Here is a 21,289-nt window from a genome sequence, read left to right as displayed (position 1 = left end):
AAAAAGTCAGCTTGAGTCCATCTTTCTCCTGTCTGGCTCTATTTCTGGTTGCTTTTAGTGTTTCTGCCTCATCGTTGTTCTTTTTCTGCTTCAACTTCCTTCCCTCTGTCTTTTCCTCCAGATGAAGAGCAAAGTGAAGAACGAAGGCAGCGTTGGTCTCTACACATATCCCGTCCTCCAGGCTGCTGATATTCTTCTCTACAAGTGAGATTTCCATTCAAATAGCGTACAAGTTATATTGTGTGTGTGTGTGTGTGTGTGTGTGTGTGTGTGTGTGTGTGTGTGTGTGTGTGTGTGTGTGTGTGTGTGTGTGTGTGTGTGTGTGTGTGTGTCAGTCAGATAACTCATATTTCTTAGGCTGTGTACCCTAAGCATTCACAGCTTTTCGAAAAACACTTCCAAAAGCCCTTCCTTCTGTGAATAACTGATTTTTATATTCCAAACTCTGTTAAAAAATTTAAATAACTAATTTTCCCCCTATCATTTACAACTTCTTCCTGTAAAGACTGACTGTTACAGTGCTTTCTGTCAGGGTTCCTTATTTTACTTGATGAAGATGAAGCTGAGAAACCATGAAGGGGGATACATCCCTGCTGAAAGCATGGCTTGCAGCCTTTTGCAGACATGTGCGACCATCCTGTGCTCAGAAGTGCATTTATCCTAGCAGCTGGAGGACAAAACAAACAAACAAAGGAGCTGCAACAGAGGTCTTGCTTAAGTATCGGGCCATAAATGACAATATACAGTGTCTCTCACTGAGGTATTACTTTAACAGCAGTTTCCTCTTAATGTTGTAGTTTCTTGTGACTGTTAAGTTTTATATTGTTACTTATTGTGCTGATAATTTATCGGGATGGCTGTGGATCAGCAGGTAGAGCAAGGCAAGGCAAGTTTATTTGTATAGCACAATTCAACAACAAGGTGATTCAAAGTGCTTTACAGAGACATTAGAAACAAAAACAAATAAAAGCATGATTTAAAATTGATTAAAACAAGCAAACAAACAAACAAACTAATTAACAAACAAACAAACAAACAAAACAGTATATAAAATCAAAGCAGATAAAATCAGAACAGTAGATAAAATTAGTAGTTAAATTTAAGTTTTGAAATGTAAGCTTAAAAGTGTGGATTTGGTGCTTTATTCAAATGCAGCTGAGAACAGGTGAGTCTTCAACCTGGATTTAAATAAACTGAGTGTTTCAGCTGATCTGAGGCTTTCTGGGAGTTTGTTCCAGATATAAGGAGTGAGCAGGTCATCTACAGATCGGAACGTTGGTGGTTTGATGCCTGGCTGCTCCAATCTACTCCAGACTGCAAGATACTGAACGCTGAGTTGCTCCCGTTGCGTTCATCTGAGTGTGAATGTGTGTGAATGTTTGCTAGAAAGCACTTGTATGTAGTAAAAGGTTGTTGCATAAATGCGCGTGTGAGACATGCAGAAAGTAGAATTAAAAAGTGCTATTTAAGAACCACTGCAGTTTACAAACCCCAAACAAAGTCCCAAACTTTAAACGGACCCTTTGTGTTTTGCCTCAGAGAGGTTTGTGTTTTTAGCGTCAAACCCTGATGTAGTTTGTGTAAATATCTGGGTCATTATGTATCTTCATCACTGGTTGTCCAGCAGCGCCGAGCAAAGTAGCAAAAGCTAAGCTAATCTTTTCCCCAGTGTTTTTATCTTTAAAGTAGCCAGTTAAACTTCTGCTTCATCTTTGCATTCTTCTGCAGTGTTGGGACAACACTGGTGTTTTTACATTTATTCAAAGATAGTGAAGTTTCCATGTTTTCCATTCCAGTCCATAATGTGTGCTCAATAAGAACCTGGAAGCTAAAATCGCCTCCACTAACATAAGAAAGAACGAAATGCGTGAATTAAAAGAGTAACTGCAATGAAAAAGGAGCAGAGCCAGTAATCCACATAACAAATACCAAACACTGTGAGTCTACTAACTTAAACTGATTGCGAGCAGTGTCCTAATTTAAATATTTTTATTATTTGATTTATTTTTGCAAGCTCTAGTTTGGCATCACCTGCCTGCACAAAGCCTACAAAATACTGTTTAGCAGAGAGGTTTACCCGGAGTACAAAAGAACAGCAACATTTTTGGATACTTTTGGTTTTATTTTTGAGATCTCTGCCTCTAAGTTTTATACTCCCCCCCCCCCCCCCCCCCCTCATTATTCACAACACAGAAAATCAATTCCACAGCATCTTTTTTTCATTTTTATTTATTTTTATTACAGAGGCCATTTTCCTTTTAATCCACAGCACATGCCACCTGCTCTCAGAGGCCATTTCTCCAGCAGAAAATAATTCCAGTGCAAAGTGTTCACAGTGCGATCTGTAATTTATCACGAGTAACGGGGACAGCATGTCTGGCAACGAAGACTGCTGGTGAAAATGTGTTATTTTTTAATATCTCACCTCTGCTGCGCGGAGGTGGAAAGAGAAACATAACGTGCAGATATCTCCAAATAAAACCTCAAAGTAGAGATTATAAAGAGGAAAAAATGCAATCTCTAATTTCTTTGCCTCTGACGTGTTCGTATAAATATCAGTGTCACACATTTCTGGTGGAAATTTGTCTGAGACAAAGAGTTTTGTGTGTGATCTGTGAGGTGCAGCCTGCTGATGAGGCGTCAGTGGGTTTTCACGTGAGATAAGTTGGTTGGGTTATTGTCTCGTAGCGTTTCCAAATTCACATTTAGAAGGCATCTCTTCAGCTGTTTCTGGTTCAGCAGCCATATATCCAAAAGCTCATTTCCTGTGGAGAAACTGAGTCTCATCTCTAAAGAGAAAATTAATGAACTGCTTCCTCCTCCAGTTACAGAGTTGCCAAACACATGCTGAAAAAGTCTCCTGCAGTGACTCCCAAGTGTCTCCAATTTGTCCTTGCGTCTCGCTCTGCATTTTAAACTCTGTGCTGTCACTGTGCACAGTGCTGCACGGATCACGTCTCTAATGTGCTGCTGTGGAATCATCTCTCTCAGGTCCACTCACGTCCCTGTCGGAGAAGATCAGGTCCAACATTTGGAGCTGGCTCAGGATCTTGCTCGCATCTTCAACAACCGCTACGGAGAGCTGTTCCCTGAACCCTGCGCCCTGCTCAGTAAGAATACGTGGCATGATGGCGTGTACACACTCATGATTTAGGCTTTCTACGGTCAGCTTCTTAAAATCACGTAGCTCTCTGGTAGCAGCAGCTTTATCTTCTTATGTAGAGAATGTCATCATGTGACATTAAAGTCGCCTGTTTTAGTCTCTTTAGGCTTTAGCTCTGTAAGTGAGGCCTCACTTGTGCGATGGCCTTATGCTGTATATACCAAGTCATTATATTTTCAAATGTGCTTGTTGCATTTTATCAAAAAGTTTTTTTTATTTGCGAAGGGTTGCAGATTTTAGTTGATTTTTATTAAATCTCCATCTTTATGAAGTTTTCTGCTTGAATATTTTTTTTTATAAAAAGTCTTCTAACTGCCTGAAACAAGCTGAGTGCTATAAGTGAAGTGAATGTTTTTGGAAACTAGATTTTTTTTTTCCTGCATTAGAAGTAAAGCTTTCTTTCTGCCTTTCCATCCTTTTTTTGTCTTGAATTATTGTCTCCTCTGTCGGGAAAGTTTGTGATTGATTGGTTCAATTTCTCTTTTTATTTAATTATTTTTTTGTTGTTGCTGATCTAGAGCCAGGAATCTTTGGAAGTGTATTTTGCATCACATACAGAGCAAAACTGGAAAATGAAACTTAACTTAAATAGCTGAAGAAAAGTCAGTAATAAGATGCTTCTGGGCCTAAAGCCTTCCCTAAAAGACGGTCATGGCTGGTTAATCTTCCTGGAGGATTAACATGAACAGACAGGGTTTCCTCATTGCGACCTTACTTCTTTTTTTGGTTGTTTTTTGTTTATCTACATAAATAGATATCACATTGAAATGAGAAAACTGGGAGAAAGTGTCTCGGTTTTATCAACAAAAAAAAAAATATCAGGAACTAATCCAAATCCACGTGTCCGTCTGTATCCAGGGAATTTTCAGCCTCGGAGGATGTGTGCTGTCTCTGGCCGCTCGTGTTAAACAAAGTCCCAACGTTTGAATGGACCCTTTGTGTTTTGCTTCAAAGAGATTTATATCACTGAAGTCATTTTAGCCCTGATGTAGTTCGTGTAAATATCTGGGTCATAATGTATCTTCATCACCGGCTGCCCAGCGGCGCCGAGCAAAGTAGCACAAAGCTAAGCTAAACTTTTTTCCCAGTGTTTTTGGTGCATCTTTAAAGTAACCGGTTAAACTTCTGCTTCATGCCTGCATTCTTCTGCAGTGTTGGGGAAACACTGATGTTTTAAAATTCATTCAAAGATATATTGCCTTTTCCATGTTTTGTAAACTAAGTCGGAGTGGGACGTGCTGTTTAGCTAAAGCTAAAAACCACCAACTGCAGGGCAGCCAATCAGAAATTAGAGCGAGGTTCAGGGGATTAAAACTGACAAGATTTGAAATACAATATGACGCCGTTATTATTAATATTTTCTTTTGAAACGTTTCCCAAAATGTACCAACCAAATGTTTTTATACACGAGGCCAACATTTTGAAAGATCCCACCCTCCTTCTACTTTCATTCCTCATGATTAGCGGTATGGTGGAAGCACGGGATGGAGTCAGTCATGTGTGCATTAGAGCTTTGATTAAAGAAATATTGTCTTCCTCTTGTATAATAATTAGGGAGGTAGATTTGGAGTGCATGTCATCAAGATGAGTTTAGAGATGTGTGTATGCATATATGTGTGTGCCCGAGTGTGTATGCACTCTTGCGTGTAATCAGTCGGCAGTATATAGCTCATACCAGTGGACCCCACCCTCGTTTCTTGTCTTTGGCATAGCAGAGTTGGCAGTCAGTGGTCTTTCCTTTGAAATGAACCAGAGTGTTTTAATTTGCTTTAGATAAAGACATCTTGGCGTTGATGAACAGCCCACATGTGGCCTGCTTGTACAGGACCAAACAAAGAACTGGAGCTGGGGATGATTTTAAGAGTGAAAGAAAGAATGAAAGGAAATACCGGCTCCCGTCGTCTGCTGATCACTTCACACTCGCATGCGTCTGTTTCACACCGGGATATTTTTACAAGCGCACACAAATGTGTCAGGCAATCCTATTTCAGCCATCTGAACATAGAGGAATAAATGGAAAATTACACCTAGCACCTGAAATCTCCCCAAAATGCAGATATTTTAATAATTAGACGTTTAAGTCATATTTAAAGTGGCCTGACTGAAACGCCTTTTTGACCATTTAAAAAAATAAAGAAGAAACAAAGTCAGATTCTCTCAAAAGGCTGGGGCTCGCTTACATTGCTTTTAGCTGTCAGCTTGGACTGAAATCTGCACTCCGGACCTTTTTTGACTTGGTTTTTCATCGTTTGGCTGACCTGCAGTTTGATTAGCAGAGGCTGTTAAAGTTAAACAGCCTGAGACGAGAATGTGTCGACACTGCTCAGGCTTCTGCATCCACCTTTTGTCTCGGTGTAGATTTAGTACAAACAAATCTCAAAAGGCCTTATTTTTAAAGCAATAGATTTCTCACGTGTTTGGATCTTTACTGGTGAACCGCTGTGGAATTAAAGCACTTTGAAGTCAAAATATTCTTTTTGGTACTCACCGGTATTTCCAAACAAAGGAAAAAAATCAGAGTCAGGCTTTAGTAAATATGTATTTGTGTTTTTTCTCCCTATATATATGTATATATAATATATATATTTTGTTGTTTTGCAGGCAAACCTTTACCCGTATTCCTTGGAGGTTATGTTTTTTGGTAGTGTTTGCATGCATATTATTGTGTCTGTAAACATGATTGGTTGAAAAGTTTTGAATGAATTCTTGTGAAACGTTGTAGGGGTGTAGAGAGGGGTCATACTAACGATCCATTAAAATTTGGCTCTCATCCACCAGGGTCCACTTAATGATTTCTTGATTAAACAATGAGAAAAATCCTCATGACTTCGAAATTATGATTCTTACAAATGTCATGTGTATTGTCAGCATATAGAAAATGCATTAAAAGTGTGTTTAAAAGATGACAAAAAGATTCTATATACGAGTAGATAGATTATAAATTCCCTTAAAAGTAAATACTGCCCAAAGATTGAGCTGCTTTGGTGGACGTTTGCACTTTGGTGCTTCTTGTCTTCCTCTGGGACCGGTGATGCTCAGCGTTGCCTCAAACATAATAGAAAGCAAATGCTTTCTGATTTAATCAGAACCTAAATTTCTTGACCTAATAATTTTGAATTTTGCCAAATTCCTCCACTCTTACGTGTCTCATTTAGAAATAAAAGTGTTTATTACACTGAGAGGTTTTCCTGATCCCTCTCGTTTCTCTCCGCAGGCTCAACACGAAAAGTCAAATCTCTCCGCGACGCCTCAGCCAAAATGTCCAAGTCAGACCCCCAAACGATGGCAACCATTTCCGTCACAGACACTCCTGACGACATCGCTCTCAAGATCCGACGAGCCGTCACAGACTTCACCTCTGAAGTTACCTTTGACCCGGAGACGCGTCCTGGTGTTTCCAACCTGGTAAACATTCACGCTGCCGTGGCGATGATAAGCGTGCAGGAGGCTGTGTCTCAGGCGAGAGGATTGGACACTGGAGCCTACAAGAAGCTTGTAAGCGAGGCTGTGATCCAGAGGTTGACGCCCATCAGAGAGGAAATCGAGAGGCTGAGGTCGGACCGGGCTTACGTGGAGCGAGTGCTGGCTCAGGGAACGTGCAGGGCGCGGGAACTTGCTGCACCTGTGCTCGCAGAGGTCCGACAGAGAGTGGGCTTCTGCTGAGAGACCAGAAAATGACCCCACATTTATACTGTGAGCCTCTCGGTAAATTACTGCTGCTGGTGGAAAAAGACTCAGCAGAGTGATGCTGGTCAGACTTTACAAGGGTGACTTCTTATTTTGCTCCGTGTATGTCCTCAGTGAAATCAAAGTGGAAGCTCGTCTTTCGATGCAGTTGTTGCATCTTATTTGCTTTTGCTCATGTTTTACATAATCATTCGCAGCCTGTTTATTGGCCTTCTGATTCAGGCTGAATGGGTTTCCTCACAAGCCATCGTTTTATTTTTGTCATTCTTATTATTATTTTTTTTAGAACATTTTATCTTCTTGTTTCGAGCCTGTCCAAATAAAGATTTAAAAGTTGTGAAAAATGCTTCTCATTTAAACCGTCTTCACTTACAAAAGTGAGCCAAGTGTGCTTTCACAATTAACCTCCTAGGACCTGGCGTCCACATATGTGGACATCACATTTTGGGTTATTTAGACCAAAATACTCAATTTTGCTCTACAAGGGCCTGATATCCACTTACGAGGACATTATACTGCTACTGTTCTATGGAAATTTTAAACGAATATCCTCAAATGTGGCTCTGATTTTTCATAAAAACAAAAATAAGGTAAAAAAAATAAATCTGGTAATTCTTTGTTTTTACATTCATCGGGCCCCAATATGCCCAAATATCAAAGAAATTAAAAATGCATGCCGTGGAAGAGTTCGGGTCTTAGGAGGTTAAAGCTGCAGGATTAAATACTTAAAAAATAAACAGTGACATAATAAAAGGATCCATTCTAGGTTCAACATGTGGAAGAGGTCCTGCTTCCTGACATTGAAAAGTTCTGTGTTTAGTTGGGAGAAAAAAGCTGAGTGAAAAAGATTTTTGAAATGTAAATATATTTGTCAGTATCATTTAAACATTTGCAGCTCAGCCGTTGTTTGTTCTTTTGCCCTGGGTGTCTTATTGACAGTTGTTTGTGCATGTGTGTTTCAAGATGCAATGTGATTGAACAAAATGAATGAATCTATTGTAACATTCCTTTTTGATTAGCAGCCACATGTAACGTGCACGTAATTACACATTCCCCACGCACACACACTTGTTTGAAGTCCCTTTATTCATTCATTTATTTCTTTTCTGCACTTTCCCATAAAGTGTCTGCTTACACAAACAAACACTGAGTTAGTCACTCAGGTTTTACACGCGGTCCGTTAAACGCATTTATCCAGTTTACTGTTAACGAGGCTGTCCAATAGGAGGAACCGTTATAGTCTTGTAATACTTCAGCAGGGGTGTGAGATGTACCTTGAATATTTCAGTAGGAGCAGTGACTTTAAACATTTTCGCCCCACGTCTCTCCCTTCTTTTCTTTCTTCTGTTTTCTTTCCCGTGCTCCCTCTGCTTTTATTTCTCCTCTTTCCTGTTTTCTATTCTGTCTACGAGTGGTTATTTCATCAATTCTGCTCACTCCCGCTGTTATTATTCCTTCTTCCTACATTATACCCACTATTTTATTTTATTTCCTACTCCCTGTAATCAGCTTTCTGTTCTTCTGCAGGGGCATCCCCGGGGCCTGCACAAACACACACACGCACATTATGAAGCTGGACTGCGCTGTCGTTTTTCCATCCCGGTGTTTACCTGGGAACAGACCACATCCCTGCATGGTTTACTTCCCTTTTGCTGCGCCCCCCCCCCCCCCCCCCCCCCCCCATGTTGGCATAAGGAGCTGATGGAATATAAATAATATATAGGCTGCATTTATACGGAGGAGCGGGCTGTAAATCCCGGCGACCTGCTATGGGACCGCAGCACTGTGACAAATACCTGTTTTTGTTTCAGAAGACACGGCGGCAGTGATATAGTTGCGCTGTAATAAGTAGTGCGTTTCAATGTGAAGGCGACACAGCAGCTCACCCGTTTTATGCGTGGGGGGTAAAAACTTTAACAGAGTCGTAGTAAATGCGCCTTTCTTTCTTTCTTTCTTTCTTTCTTTCTTGAAGAAATCACCGTAAATCGACCGGGATCCACGTGTCGCGTGGAAACAGCCACAGACCTGAAGAATATAAAAAACGAGACATTTTTACTGATGTTGACCTAACAGGGTGTCCACGCAGTGAGCAAAAGAGGAAGCTGGTAAACCTTAAACCTCGGACATTATTGCCTCCCCCCCCCTCTTAAATTAAATATGTTGCTCAGTGTTGTGTGCTGACACGTGATTAATTACCAAATAAAACACGTGACACTGTTTCTCTTGCGCTTTTACCCAACGCGAGGGCAATTAATTTAGCATGCAGGCTTAATGTTACACGTTTTGATTCTAATTTGATGAAAATTTGGATATAAGCATGCGCTGTTCAACAAAGTTTAAAAGCGTGTACCTGAGAGAGGCAGATAGAGAGCTATTAGAGCTTTGGGCTAATTGTTGGAAGAGAGGATAAAGTGTGAGAGTCCAAATGTGCGTGTACGCATGTGCGTGCGCGCGCTAGCGACTACAATTGTGTTTTTTTGACTTTCTGCTGATCGTGGCTACACCGCCTCTTCTGTAAAGGCTTCAAATTATTTAAAAAACTTTTTTAAATTTAAAAACAGAACAGAGAATTTGTCCCGATGCTATTAATTTTATTTAGCTGCTGATTAAAGTATTTTATCTATGAAGGTATGAAACTATAATAACACACACCGCTCCATTCACTATTCACATAGCCTCGTTCACTCAGGCTATGTTTTTGCCATTCATAAGTGCTTTATATCTTACAATCATACTCCGTTGGATGCATCGAAGAGCAACTTGGGGTTAATATTTGACATGCAGACTGTATGCCAAATATCCACCAAGCCTGTGATTAGTAGATGACCTTCTTTACCTCCCGAGCTGCCCCCCCCCCCCCCCCCCCAATTTATATAATCGGCATTAGCATCACACTGGGGAAGTATTCCGCTTCACCAGATACATTCAGATTATGGACTTTTTACATTGAACATTACTGTAAATGAGCCCCCGAATTTTTTAACTTTTTAAAAATTTTCAACTAGTGTCCAGTTTTAATTATGACCTATATATCTTTATCAAAATACACTAAAGGCCAAGGCTGTGGGACCTAGAGGTGCTGGGGGTCGAAAAAGGCAGACCTCGTAAATAAATAAAGATTTAAACACTTAGTGCTAATTGTGTCATTTTTGGAATTGTCTTAAATTAGTTACACTCCCCCTCCGCCCCTGACAAAATGACGTTACATACTAGTGAGAGGTAGAAGTGGTGGATTAAAATGTCTGTGAGTTAAATGTCCTCACAGATATCACAGATACACTTCGGAACAGCAAGTCACATTTGGACCATTATGACCTGCACCCAGATGAAGGTAACGCTTTGGTTTATTATGATGCGCAGTTTGACTTTATAATTATTCAGTAATTTCACAGTCCTGTCTTTGTTGCAGAAGGGTAGGCTACTTCACAATCCGTATAAATTTTGCATTAGGGCCGAGTATGAAAATATCCATATTTGGAAAGGTTCTGGTCAGCAATACGAAAATATGTTATTTTATATATATGTATATCATGACTTGTAGCTGACCGACTTGTATACTGCTGTTTGTGCCTGACTTGTGTGTACGCGCGCACGCACGCGCGCACTTGAGCATCTTCAGCTTCAAGTCTTTAGCTCTGCTAAAGACAATCACCAAAATTAACTACTGGGTGATTTCGTCATGTAGCTTATCCAGAGTGTAATGGTTTGCATATATTCGCCTTAAAAACGGAAGGATTCCGGGACATAATTCCCTCTGGGGTTGTGCAGGGCATCCGGATCGTGCCAAAAACTGATTTCCGGTTTTCATTATTAAAAACAAAAACTTGTCAAACCTATGTCATTAATGATATAAATTAATTTTAAGCCAGAAACGACATTTCAGTTAGAGGGCAGAAACTGAAATCGGCTTTTGGTAAAATGCCTAGATCCTCCGTGATCCAGGCAAAGGAGCGTCGCTGACATTAAAAAAGGATTTCTTTAGAGTGGTCTGGCCAAAAGTGCAGCAGAAATTGCGACATTTATCCCATAATAGTTCTATAAAGATATTTTATTAAGTATCCAAAAATGACTGGATTGTTTCTAATATAGGTACAGTAACACAGAGTCATAAATGTGCTTGTATTTCTTTATTTTACATATAATAATATAATAATATTGACTATGTACCAACATAAGCAAATACATTTCACATAAAGAAAAAACAATAAAATTCGCAGTCAATTTTTGGCAGATGATCACTCTTTGGACAAAAAAAGGAAAAATTAAATTTAAAAAAATCTGCAAAAAAAAGTCCGCGCGTGTGTGTGTGTGTGTGTGTGTGTGTGTGTGTGTGAGAGAGAGAGAGTCGGGGGGAATTTTACAGCTCAGGCGGAAGGTGCTTACAGAATCCGAGAGTTGCTGTCAGATTGCACGCTCCATTGCTCTCTTCGTCCCTCGAGGTCAGGCGGGGTCAAACCCTTCTTTTAGTTATTGAATATTAACTGCACGTTTGACCGTTTCCGCCCACCACCCTCCACGTGTCGATCTCGCGGGGCCACGCCGGATTTAATCGAAAACCTCACTGTGGTCGACGAGGTATACCCTAACTCCGATTACTAAAGGAATCTAAAAGGGAAAAGAATTTTTAAGGAAACGGATTTATTAATACTGCCCACTCATTTCATTTATTGATTTATAAAGCACATTTAATAACAACAGGGAGTTGACCAAAGTGCTGTACAAAATAACAATTAAACAATGGCATTAACAACAACAACAGGTACGAAAATTAAAAGAAAATTAGGATAAAAGAATTGGTAACTCTCATACAGTTTCGAAAGCCAGAATAAAAAAAATATGTTTTAAGATGCAATTTAAAAAGAGTAACAGTTGGGGCCTTTCTGATGTGGAGAGGTAGATCATTCCACAATTTCGGTGCCACAACCGCAAATGCCCGATCTCCTCCATCCTAGACTTATGTAAGGTAAGGAGCAGGTGATCGCTTGATCGAAGGGCTCTAGAGGGCGTATAAAGCTGCAATAGGTCAGACAAATAGTCCGGTGCCTGCCAATTAGCACTTTATAAGTCAAAAGTAAGATTTTGAATTTAATTCTAAAACGCACTGGAAGCCAATGAAGGGAAGCAAGCACCGGAGTAATATGCTGGTGTTTCTTCACACGAGTCAAAAGGCGAGCTGCAGCATTCTGTACAAGTTGGAGCCGGGCCAAGCTGGACTGACTGACACCCACACATAGTGAACTGCAGTAATCCAGCTGAGATAAAACAAACGCATGAATTGCTCGTTCCAAGTTTCTAAAGGATAAAAAAAAGATCTCCGTCGCTTGCTTCACTTTTTGGGTGAATGAGATGCCATCAGGGCTATAATTGGGATCTAAATGGCAAACAGTTGGTTTTAGTGTTTAACGAGTTTCCTCCCACGGGGGATTCAAGGTCCCCCACCCCACACCAGTGCGCACACAATATTTACTTGTTTACTTTTGGAAGAATTTTACGCACAAACATTTTTCTTCTTTCTTTTACAAAACATAAAGAATAAATAAAAAGAACCCGTGATATAGAGTCACACAGACTGCCACAGTTTGTTATAATATTCTAACACAGAAGTCCGTATTCCTCTTTTATCCAAGTAATTAGTTCAAATATGTCCGCAAACGTTTTGCGCGCATATTACCATAAAGACCGTAGCGCAAGTAATGTCCTTTTAAGCCGCCACAAGTTCACATATTAGTATACCTGCTGCGTTGATCTCTGTACAGGATAATGAAACTACCCACCTCTATTTCTTTTTTGCAATGTGCTCACCGTTTTTCTTCAGTGTCCTGCGAGCCATCCTCGTGTGCGCGCAGTATTTATTTCAAGATGACAGATGCACAGCAATAACCTCTGGAAAGCTCCTTTTTCAAGAACGGCACTCTGACTTGGGGCCTGCCCGGTTCCCACAGACGCGTTTGTGTTGACTGATCACACAGGCAGCGATCATCCGCGGCTCTTCCCCACCCCTGACACTTTTCGACCCGCAGCTGATGAAAAATGTGTAAATTATTTCCCCCCGCAGGAACTGATCGTCCCCGAACTGAGCGTCAGGCCTGCAGACTGATCACGTGCAGCTCAGCAGCTCAAAACAGTCTCAACAAAGGGCCGCCGATTTTTTTAAAACAGGGATTTGATCCCAAGAAACCGATCACCTTCCCGCTGTATTATATTATAACGCTGAGCGTCAGTTTTGTATCAATATTTAATTTTTAATATTTGGTTGCAAAGGTGGGGCTAGTCTTCTATAAAAGCTTTTCTACCTGCCGGTAAAAAATGCTTGGAAATACGCTTCTGCGTCAGGCCAAAATATTACAAATAGTACATTTTTACTTTCTCAACTAAAAGTTTCTATTTTCCAATCGTTTAATTAGCTGGAATAAATAATCGTTTAGTCAGATTTATTTCAGCCTGATATTATTCCATTATTGGTTTTATATGTGTCGGGAATTTAAATGCGGATTGTTTGAGGATAATTCATTCTCAAATTAGACAGTTATTAACATAAATATGAAACAAAACAAAATAATCAGCCGAGAATTTGATGGCAGTGTGTTTTTCTCTCTCCTTTTCCAAGCAAAATGATCTCATCTGAAAAAAGATGTCTCTAAGCCCTGGACGCGTATGTTTCTTGCGACTCTGTTTTTCTTTTACTGACCTGCAGATCTGTTAAAAACGACCCCTCAACGAGCTGAGCAGAGCACAAGAATTTCACTTGCTAATCGTCTCGTTCCGTTTGCTATGTCCTGAGCGCACAGCTCTGAGATCAGCACACCTGTCCTGCTGAAGCTCTGTTCCGGTTCCTCAGCTGTCGGGCTGACACAATGGAGCTGTAATTGAGCTTTTCCTGCAACGACTTTTAATGATGGAATCAGGTTCAAGCACTTTGTGAAAGTGTAAAATATCAGAATAATATTTTGTGGTGGTCTCCGTGAGGCCGAAGGCCTCGCCTCGGCCTCTGCAGTTCCAAAGCTGATGATCAACAGTCAGATTAGGACTTAAAGTGAAGTTGCAGGATCTGGGTATCAAAGACTAAAATAGGTGTGTTGCTGAGGTCTTTTTTTATTTTTTATTTTTTATATATTATTAAGCCCATAAAGTTTGAACTGATAATGATCTGATTGGTGTATTTACATGAGGCCCTGCCTTTAATGTCGATAAAAGCACAGTAAAAACACACATGTGTCTCCATATGATTCATTATGGAGTAAGTTCGTTAGGCTGTTGAAGTCGGAGAGATGGCTCCTTTTCCCGGACGCGCTCCTTCCTGCTGCTGCCATTGGACAAAACACTTTGTCTAGCTCTGTGTTCTTACTTCTCATTGGACACGCGGCTTTGCCAGAGCGCAGGAGAGCCGCCCTCTGCGCCTTTGAGAGAGAGAAAAAAAGACTCCTCCAGAAGTGATTATCAATCAGAGAGAAGTGAGGGGGACAGAGAGAGAAAAAGACACGGAGTGGAAGCACGGAGAAACGCGTGAAGCAGCACACCGCATCAAAAACACCGAGTCCTGCCGCGCTGCCAGGATGACACAGTCCTCCAAAAGTTTGTCGCTGCGTTTCTAGTCACAGTTGGGATTACTTTGGACACTTGGTGAGTTTGCGATCCGCTGTAAACACTGACGTGTGCATTTTTTCTTCTTCTTCTTTTTATTTTTTTGATTGTTTTGCTTCGCTGCGTTGGACGGACGGAGTGGGTTTTTCGCCGCTTCCCCCCACTTAGGGTGGATTTTGTGAGAAATGAGTGAAAGGAGGCGATCTGCCGCAGCTCTGAGCTCTAGAGCCCACGCTTTTTCCGTGGAAGCCCTGATCGGCTCCAACAAGAAGAGGAAGCTCCGGGGCTGGGAGGAGAAGGAGCTGGAGTTGTCCATGGAGAGCCTCGCCACGGACGGAGAGGATCCGGCGCACTGTCTGGATATGGATCCCGGTCAGTGCGCAGACACGCACAACATCGCTCAAATGTCACTGCAGAGCACCGCAAATCCACAAGTCCCGAGTCAAAACGTGGCTCTGTGTTCAATGACCCAACCCCGTGCAGAGCACACAGAGTCCACGCTCCACATTGTTCAGATCTTTACATTAAACAGACTGAGATGCAAGCCTGTGGAGTTATGCGTTTTGGTCTACAGGGATATTGTCTCATATATTCAGCATATGCGTTGATTTTCATCAGTAACAACAATAATAATAATAATGTTAGGACTTAGTTGATATTTGGTAGGTTTTTTGTGGGTTGGCCAAGTTTTGACTCTGGACTGGCGGATTACAATGTGAAGCTGCACCAGAAACACATAAAAACACATTTGAATCAGCTGTTTGCTCCTTGAGCCATTTTAGCCCAGCAATAATCTGCTTGAACTGCAGGGAGGCCTCAGTTTACTGCAGGAAGGTGCACTGGTTGAAACTAACCACTCAGTCTAACACGTTTCATCCTCGAAGAGGAGCAGCCTTTAAATAGTCACAATTACACTGTCCTCTGATGAGAGTTTAAAAAATAAGTTTCTGTGGAGAATTGCATTTTGCGCTTAAGGCGCACAAATTCGCAGAGCAGCCCGTCCATTCTCCATTCACGAGTGCGCACAGAGAACGCTTAAAGAAAAAGAAAGAAATCAAATGTTGTCACGTCATCTGCTTAAAACGGGTAAGCGCTTTAAATGTGTTGTATGAAACTAACAGTCACACAAGATGATTATGAAATATTTGAGTTCATAACTGCACTCAAGTAGTGGAAAGGCGGGTTGTGTAAAAGCAAAGGAAAACTAAATAATAATAATAACAATAACAACGGAGTGAAATAAATATCACAGTTTAGAAAGCGTGGCAAAAAATAATTATATTTTATTGTAAGTAGTTTTATACGTATCCTTAAAACAAGCATGCGCGATGAAGCAATTAAAAAAAATAAGTTTATATAGTTTGTTCTTTTTTTATTTTAATTTTTAAATCATAGCTTTTTTGCAGCTCAAAACAAACTTCATTGTAAGTTTTTTGCGCCAAGTCAGCATTTCTATATTTTCATTGCGCAATATAATTATTTTAAATAAAACATAATCTGTTTTGTCTCAGCAATCTTAAGGCGTAATGCGTGGAGATTAAGTAACCCTGCAAAATAACCCTGACTGTTTTTTTTGTTTGTTTTTTGTTTTAAATACCTTGAGGCTTCCCTTTGAGTTCACAATGTTCGTTTTTCGCTTCACGGGTTTCAGCTGCAATTCAATTTAGTTTTATCTTTAAAATCATTCACGAAAAAAGATTTTTGTTAAGTCGGTCACTTGAAAAGTAAAATTAATATAGAGGACTAAATGAGCCGTGTAGATAATGTACGCTATGCTCATGTGAATTCACATTAGTTCGCCGCGTGGGCCTGTGTGAATCAAGTTCTATCATAACCGCATCACTGCTCATTAAATGTTTGTATGAATGCGCAGAAAGGTAGAAGCTGAGCTTTGAGCCTTGAGCTAGCTCAGACGGTCTCAGGCCAACACTACCTCGCCGCCTGCAGCAGTCTGACCTTTGGGGTCGCACGGCTACTCTCCGGTCTTCAAACGGATCCAAACGCAAACCTTAAAGAGTAAAAGCAATAATAATAAAAATAACAAAAGCGAATAAACAAAACCAAACTATAGTTTTCTCGAGGGTTTGCCTCCCAGGAGCTCTCTTGGGAAGTTTGTTGTTATTGAAGGCCGTCCGTGGTGAAATGAGGAAGGTGGAACTAAACGCTGATTACAAGCAGCTCGTTTCTGTATGTGTTTGAAAGGGTAAACGCATCAAGAAAAAATAAAGCTTGATAGTCACTGAAAAAAAACCTTCAAGTCATTTACTAAAATGTTGTTTTTGGCTGCAGCGGGGAGCAGAAAGGTCTCTAAGTTCATCTCCTCATAGTTTTTGTATAGTTTCAGAATTTGTGGCTGAGTGGACCAGTTCCTGGTCCCTCTGTCCCGCTCATTAGCAGGCGGATTCCTGGCAGGTTCCGCGGGCCCTGCTTGAGTCCGAAAGCCTCCACTTTGGCGCGTCGGGCGGAGGTGACCGAGAACAGCGAGTCTCTGTGGTCAGATTATGTGGTTTAGAGGAATCCTTAACGGAGTGATTTTATTTTTACTCAACTCCAGGCGATGCTGGAAGCCGGCTGGTCGTATAACACGTTTATTAGCCTCAAAGACAAGGGCAGGACTGAGACAAGCACAGAACTGAACCAGGCTCGGATTTAACAGCCTGCCTGGAAGAGCTCAGCAGCTCAGTTAGCTCTGAAAAAACGTTGTTTTGTTAGACCTCACAGAACTACTTCCACCACACACTCATAATATTTATCCATTAAAACATCGATTAACAAGTTAAACTACATCTACTGTGAATTCAGAATTATGCGATTTGTATGGCGGTAATTTATAATAATTACTTTTTAATACGCAGAACTGAAGCCATGCAACAAACTGACATTTTGCTAAAAATCGGGTATTTATAACCTATTAAGGTCAATGTAAAATTATATATTAATGTCACTACACCGCTCCTTCTGTTTGCCATTTCTCCAAAAGCTCCCTCTCTGTGTAAGCATGCAAGCTGATAGAGAGAGATGGGCTTGAAGTTTGCTTACTTCCAGTCTGCATCAGTGTAGGAAACAGGTGCTCTCACGGTGTGGATGGTGTTACTCACTGGTTTCATGCTGGGCAAACCGCCGCTGTCCACTTCAGATGGCGTTTTTCCAGTTTTGCAACCTAAGACATGACATCTTTTATCAGTGCACCCCAACATCAAACGGATATTTGCAGATCATTTCAAAGGGATATATTTGGCATGTATTTTCAATTTTTTAAAAAGTTGCATGATTTGTAATATTACCTACTTGTGGAATTGTTTTGAAGTGTTGCAGCCCAAATCAGGTTAAAAAGGTCAGTACTGTTCATTAGAAGGAAATTAATAAGACATCTATACTCGATAATTTAAACCAGTATTTTACACTGATGATATAGATCCGATCTTGAAGTTTTAATTGGTGATAAAATAAATTCAAATAACAATAATCTACTTCCTCATTACTTCCAGCATTTTCCTTATTAACATATTAATAACTATCTATTTACAGTTCAACCCCGCTTGAGTTCTGCTGACAGTGTAGTGACAAAATGTGAACTGCAACACAAGAGACCACTGTAATGTACAGCACAGACGATTCAGTTCTGGCCAATTAGTGGCTTAGCATCAGTGTTAGTCTCAATTTAATAAGGCCTGGCATGAGCTTAAAGAACCACAAGATGCTGGCCCCATGTGATATTCTGTTTGTGTGTGTGTGTGTGTGTGTGTGTGTGTGTAGCTAACCACAGCAGATGTCATGACAGAATTCTGCTGAGTGGGCAAATTTTTGTCTATCAATAAATGTCAGTTTTTATTTGTTCAGCATAAAGTGGGAACTTAAGCTCTGAAACAAAAACCCAGGTCTTATAATCTTGGCGCTGTGCGACTCTGGACTAAAGGTTTTATGCTGTGTTTCCTGTTTTGCTCGATTTTGACACATTTGCTCTGAGTTCTTAAACTGTGACCTGACCTCAGACGTGCCATTTAAATCTACACATGGACATAACGCACACATTGAGCTCTACCTGCTGCTAGGTATGTTTGCCTGTTTGTCATTTAGGTTTAGAGCTCTGCGTTCGTGTGTGTGTGCAGCCGCCGAGTGGCAGAGGACAGGTCCTTCAGCCTAGTGTCAGGGCGGCCCGGCTCCAGCTTGGTCCTTTGGTTCGCCCCCTCTGCATCTTGAAGACATTCATACCAAAATTATCTCATTTAATCGAGCTGCTCATGCTGTCTGGAATGCATCTGTTTCCTCTGAGCGCCTCTGCTTCACACACCATCAACTAGCTTGAGATGCCAATAGTGGATTGCACAGGGTAGCTTTTCAGCCCATGTTTACTGCAAATATTCCGATCGAGCTTAATTTTGATGGCACAGATGTTCGCATTCTTTATTTGTTTGGAACCTCGTTACTGTTAGAGTGAACTAGCAAATGTGTTTAGATTATTAGAAGACCCCAATTCAACACTGAAACCTGACAAATGATATTCTTGTAGATTTATACCCTTATTTGAGCTTCTTATTTTAATTTGGTGACAGACTTACAGTTGTGCCACACAGCTTGAAACAGAGTTAATCAAACTTCACTGCGGACATTATTGAGACTGATGGTGGTGCAAGGCTGAAAACACTCAACCCTAGGCCAAAACATTATATGAAAATTATATACCAATAAAAAAAAAAGAATAAAAGCAAATGTCTAAAGCAGGTTAACAATAGAAGTCTGTTTATCTTAATAAAATAAGGTGTTTAATTTTCATTGAAAGCCCTGAGTTTGCTTGATCTAACCTTACAGGCCCCTTTAAAAATTAATTAGAGCAATACAGACGTGATTTTTTCTTCATTTCACTTAAGCCCTCCATCCTGTCCTCTTCCTTTGGCACCAGGAGCATGTGTTTATAAAGTGTGAGGGGGCAGCTGAATGACTGTGTGCATGAGTGTGAACAGTTAAAGGGAATCATGTGTGACAGTCCTCACTGGCTGCAGTGACACTGGAAGGATCTCCCAAGAAGATGATAGAAAGACTTTCTCCGTCTCTCTGTGGTCACTGCACCCCTCGCCCCCTGCTCTTCCTATCTCTCCCCTTCACTCTCTTGTTTCCAGCAGGGTTGGCTCGGCCTGCGCCTCGGTGTTTTTTTCGCCTGGGACTCTGTCCAGTCTCTCAGCAGCTCTGCATTTACATAACCATATTTGTGTGCCCTTAGTCTGCCAAGTCAACCTCCTTGTGTCAGGGCCCTCAATAAATAATACATTATTAGATTCTTTTTATTTTTTACTTTCTGGGTGGTGGTGGTGGTGGTAGTGGTGGTGGTGTTGGAAAGGGTGTAGGATATTCGGCTATAAACTATTTCTGAGAAAAGTGAAACGAGAGAAAGCATGTGGTGATCTTGTGAAGGTTTCTATCTGGATAAAGTGCAGGTTCAAAGATTTGAGCAGTGAAGTTTTTGGCAACCCAGCTGGAAAAAAAAGATGATCTTTTTTTATTTTTATATTTAAGCCCTAAAGGTTGAAATTTTAAATCTAAAAGACATCACATGTGTTAAATCACATTACAGATTCAAGCAGAGAAAAGGGGGCAGAGCAACTGCTGGTTGTGTAAGTCTACATTCCTCTTTCGGTGGAAGGGATTTGGGGGTTTTAAAGCGTTTTTTAAAATTAATTCTATTATTATTACAAGAAAGTAGCTTTTTTAGTGTAGAATGCAAACTTAAGTAACAAGTGTTTCTGATGTAAATAACACAGCTACAGCTTGGGTGACGTATTTCAACGGAGTAAATTGAACTTCTCACAGAAAGCCACTCGAATTTCTTCGGTGTGCTTTTTATTTTGTCCGCTGTATAGTAGCCTGCTAGTTTAAAGCACACTGAAATAGGGCGACGTGAAATAAAGTGAGGTCACTCTGGTTGTTTTTTGGGGGAATTAGAAGCTCAGAAAGATGGAAAAGCTCTCCTGTAGGTCTGGATTTGCTTCAAGATCGGAGCAACGTTTTATCTGGTCTAACGCTGTGACTGCGCTGATGACTTTGAACGGTCAGTCTGTAAAACTTGGTCCAGGAGGAACACTTGAGGGGAAATTTCATTTGCTAAATGTTTCCCAGTAGAATTCTTCATTGTGTGGCCCGACTTAAAATTTAATATTTTCTAAGTCGCTTTTCAAAGGCCTTTACGCAGCATTTATTCTGCTTTTGACACCGACCCAGAACTCCATGACGAGCCTGAGCCAGTAAGCCAAACGCTTCTCTCCGGCTGTAGCCGGCAGGTGATTTGGAGTCAGCCGAGAGAACCGCGCTGTACTTTCTGGCCGTGCCAAGTTTCCTGCATAAAGCTTAAAGCGCTTAATTCCACTGTTTCAGAGCTGCCTTCTCATCTTCCTCATTCCCCCCTCAGACTCAGAGGCGAGTCCCGGCTCGGACGGAGAAGGTCTAGCCGAGAGGACGTCGTGTTCTTTCGGCTCATCTGCCGATCTGGCCCCGGGCCCCTGCGACCCGTCTCCCCCGGCCTCCATGGATGAGATTCAGGTGGAGCTGCAGTGCGCGGACCTGTGGAAGCGCTTCCACGACATCGGCACGGAGATGATCATCACCAAAGCCGGCAGGTAAGGTTCATATACACCCCCTGCTCCATCCAAACTTATCACACACATCCACCCATCTTTTTTTTTTTCTTTATTTTATTTAATTAGAGGTAAGCGTATGAAAACAAGTCTCTCCCGCACAGGCCTCTCTCTCTCTCTCTCTCTCTCTCTCTCTCTCTCACTCACACACACACACACACACACACACACACACACACACACACACACACACCTCTGCGCTCTGTCTGGAGGGTGTTAATGTGTTGCACAT

The 21,289-nt window shown here is 41.1% G+C and overlaps 2 protein-coding genes across 3 annotated transcripts in view; both read left to right on the top strand.

The window, feature by feature from the left end:
• The window catches only part of wars2 (tryptophanyl tRNA synthetase 2, mitochondrial), a 38,958-nt gene extending 31,685 nt beyond the window's left edge, over positions 1 to 7,273 (top strand). Inside the window, exons 4-6 of one of the 2 annotated variants that reach the window (XM_026144633.1) lie at positions 122 to 204; positions 2,992 to 3,110; positions 6,378 to 7,273. In XM_026144633.1, the coding sequence (XP_026000418.1) occupies positions 122 to 204; positions 2,992 to 3,110; positions 6,378 to 6,826 (651 nt within the window). In that variant the 3' untranslated portion in view covers positions 6,827 to 7,273. The remainder of the gene's footprint in view (positions 1 to 121; positions 205 to 2,991; positions 3,111 to 6,377) is intronic. The other variant, XM_026144634.1, reaches the window with a different exon arrangement.
• A 6,989-nt stretch (positions 7,274 to 14,262) lies between these two features.
• Positions 14,263 to 21,289, top strand: part of tbx15 (T-box transcription factor 15) — a 33,795-nt gene continuing 26,768 nt past the window's right edge. Inside the window, exons 1-2 of the mRNA XM_026144601.1 lie at positions 14,263 to 14,803; positions 20,832 to 21,039. Coding sequence (XP_026000386.1) covers positions 14,617 to 14,803; positions 20,832 to 21,039 — 395 coding nt within the window. The 5' untranslated portion in view covers positions 14,263 to 14,616. The remainder of the gene's footprint in view (positions 14,804 to 20,831; positions 21,040 to 21,289) is intronic.

The sequence above is a fragment of the Astatotilapia calliptera genome, chromosome 16, assembly GCF_900246225.1.
Source record: "Astatotilapia calliptera chromosome 16, fAstCal1.2, whole genome shotgun sequence".
NCBI lineage: Eukaryota > Metazoa > Chordata > Actinopteri > Cichliformes > Cichlidae > Astatotilapia > Astatotilapia calliptera.
Note: the sequence above shows the minus strand (reverse complement) of the source record. Positions and strands in the feature narration are given on the sequence as shown.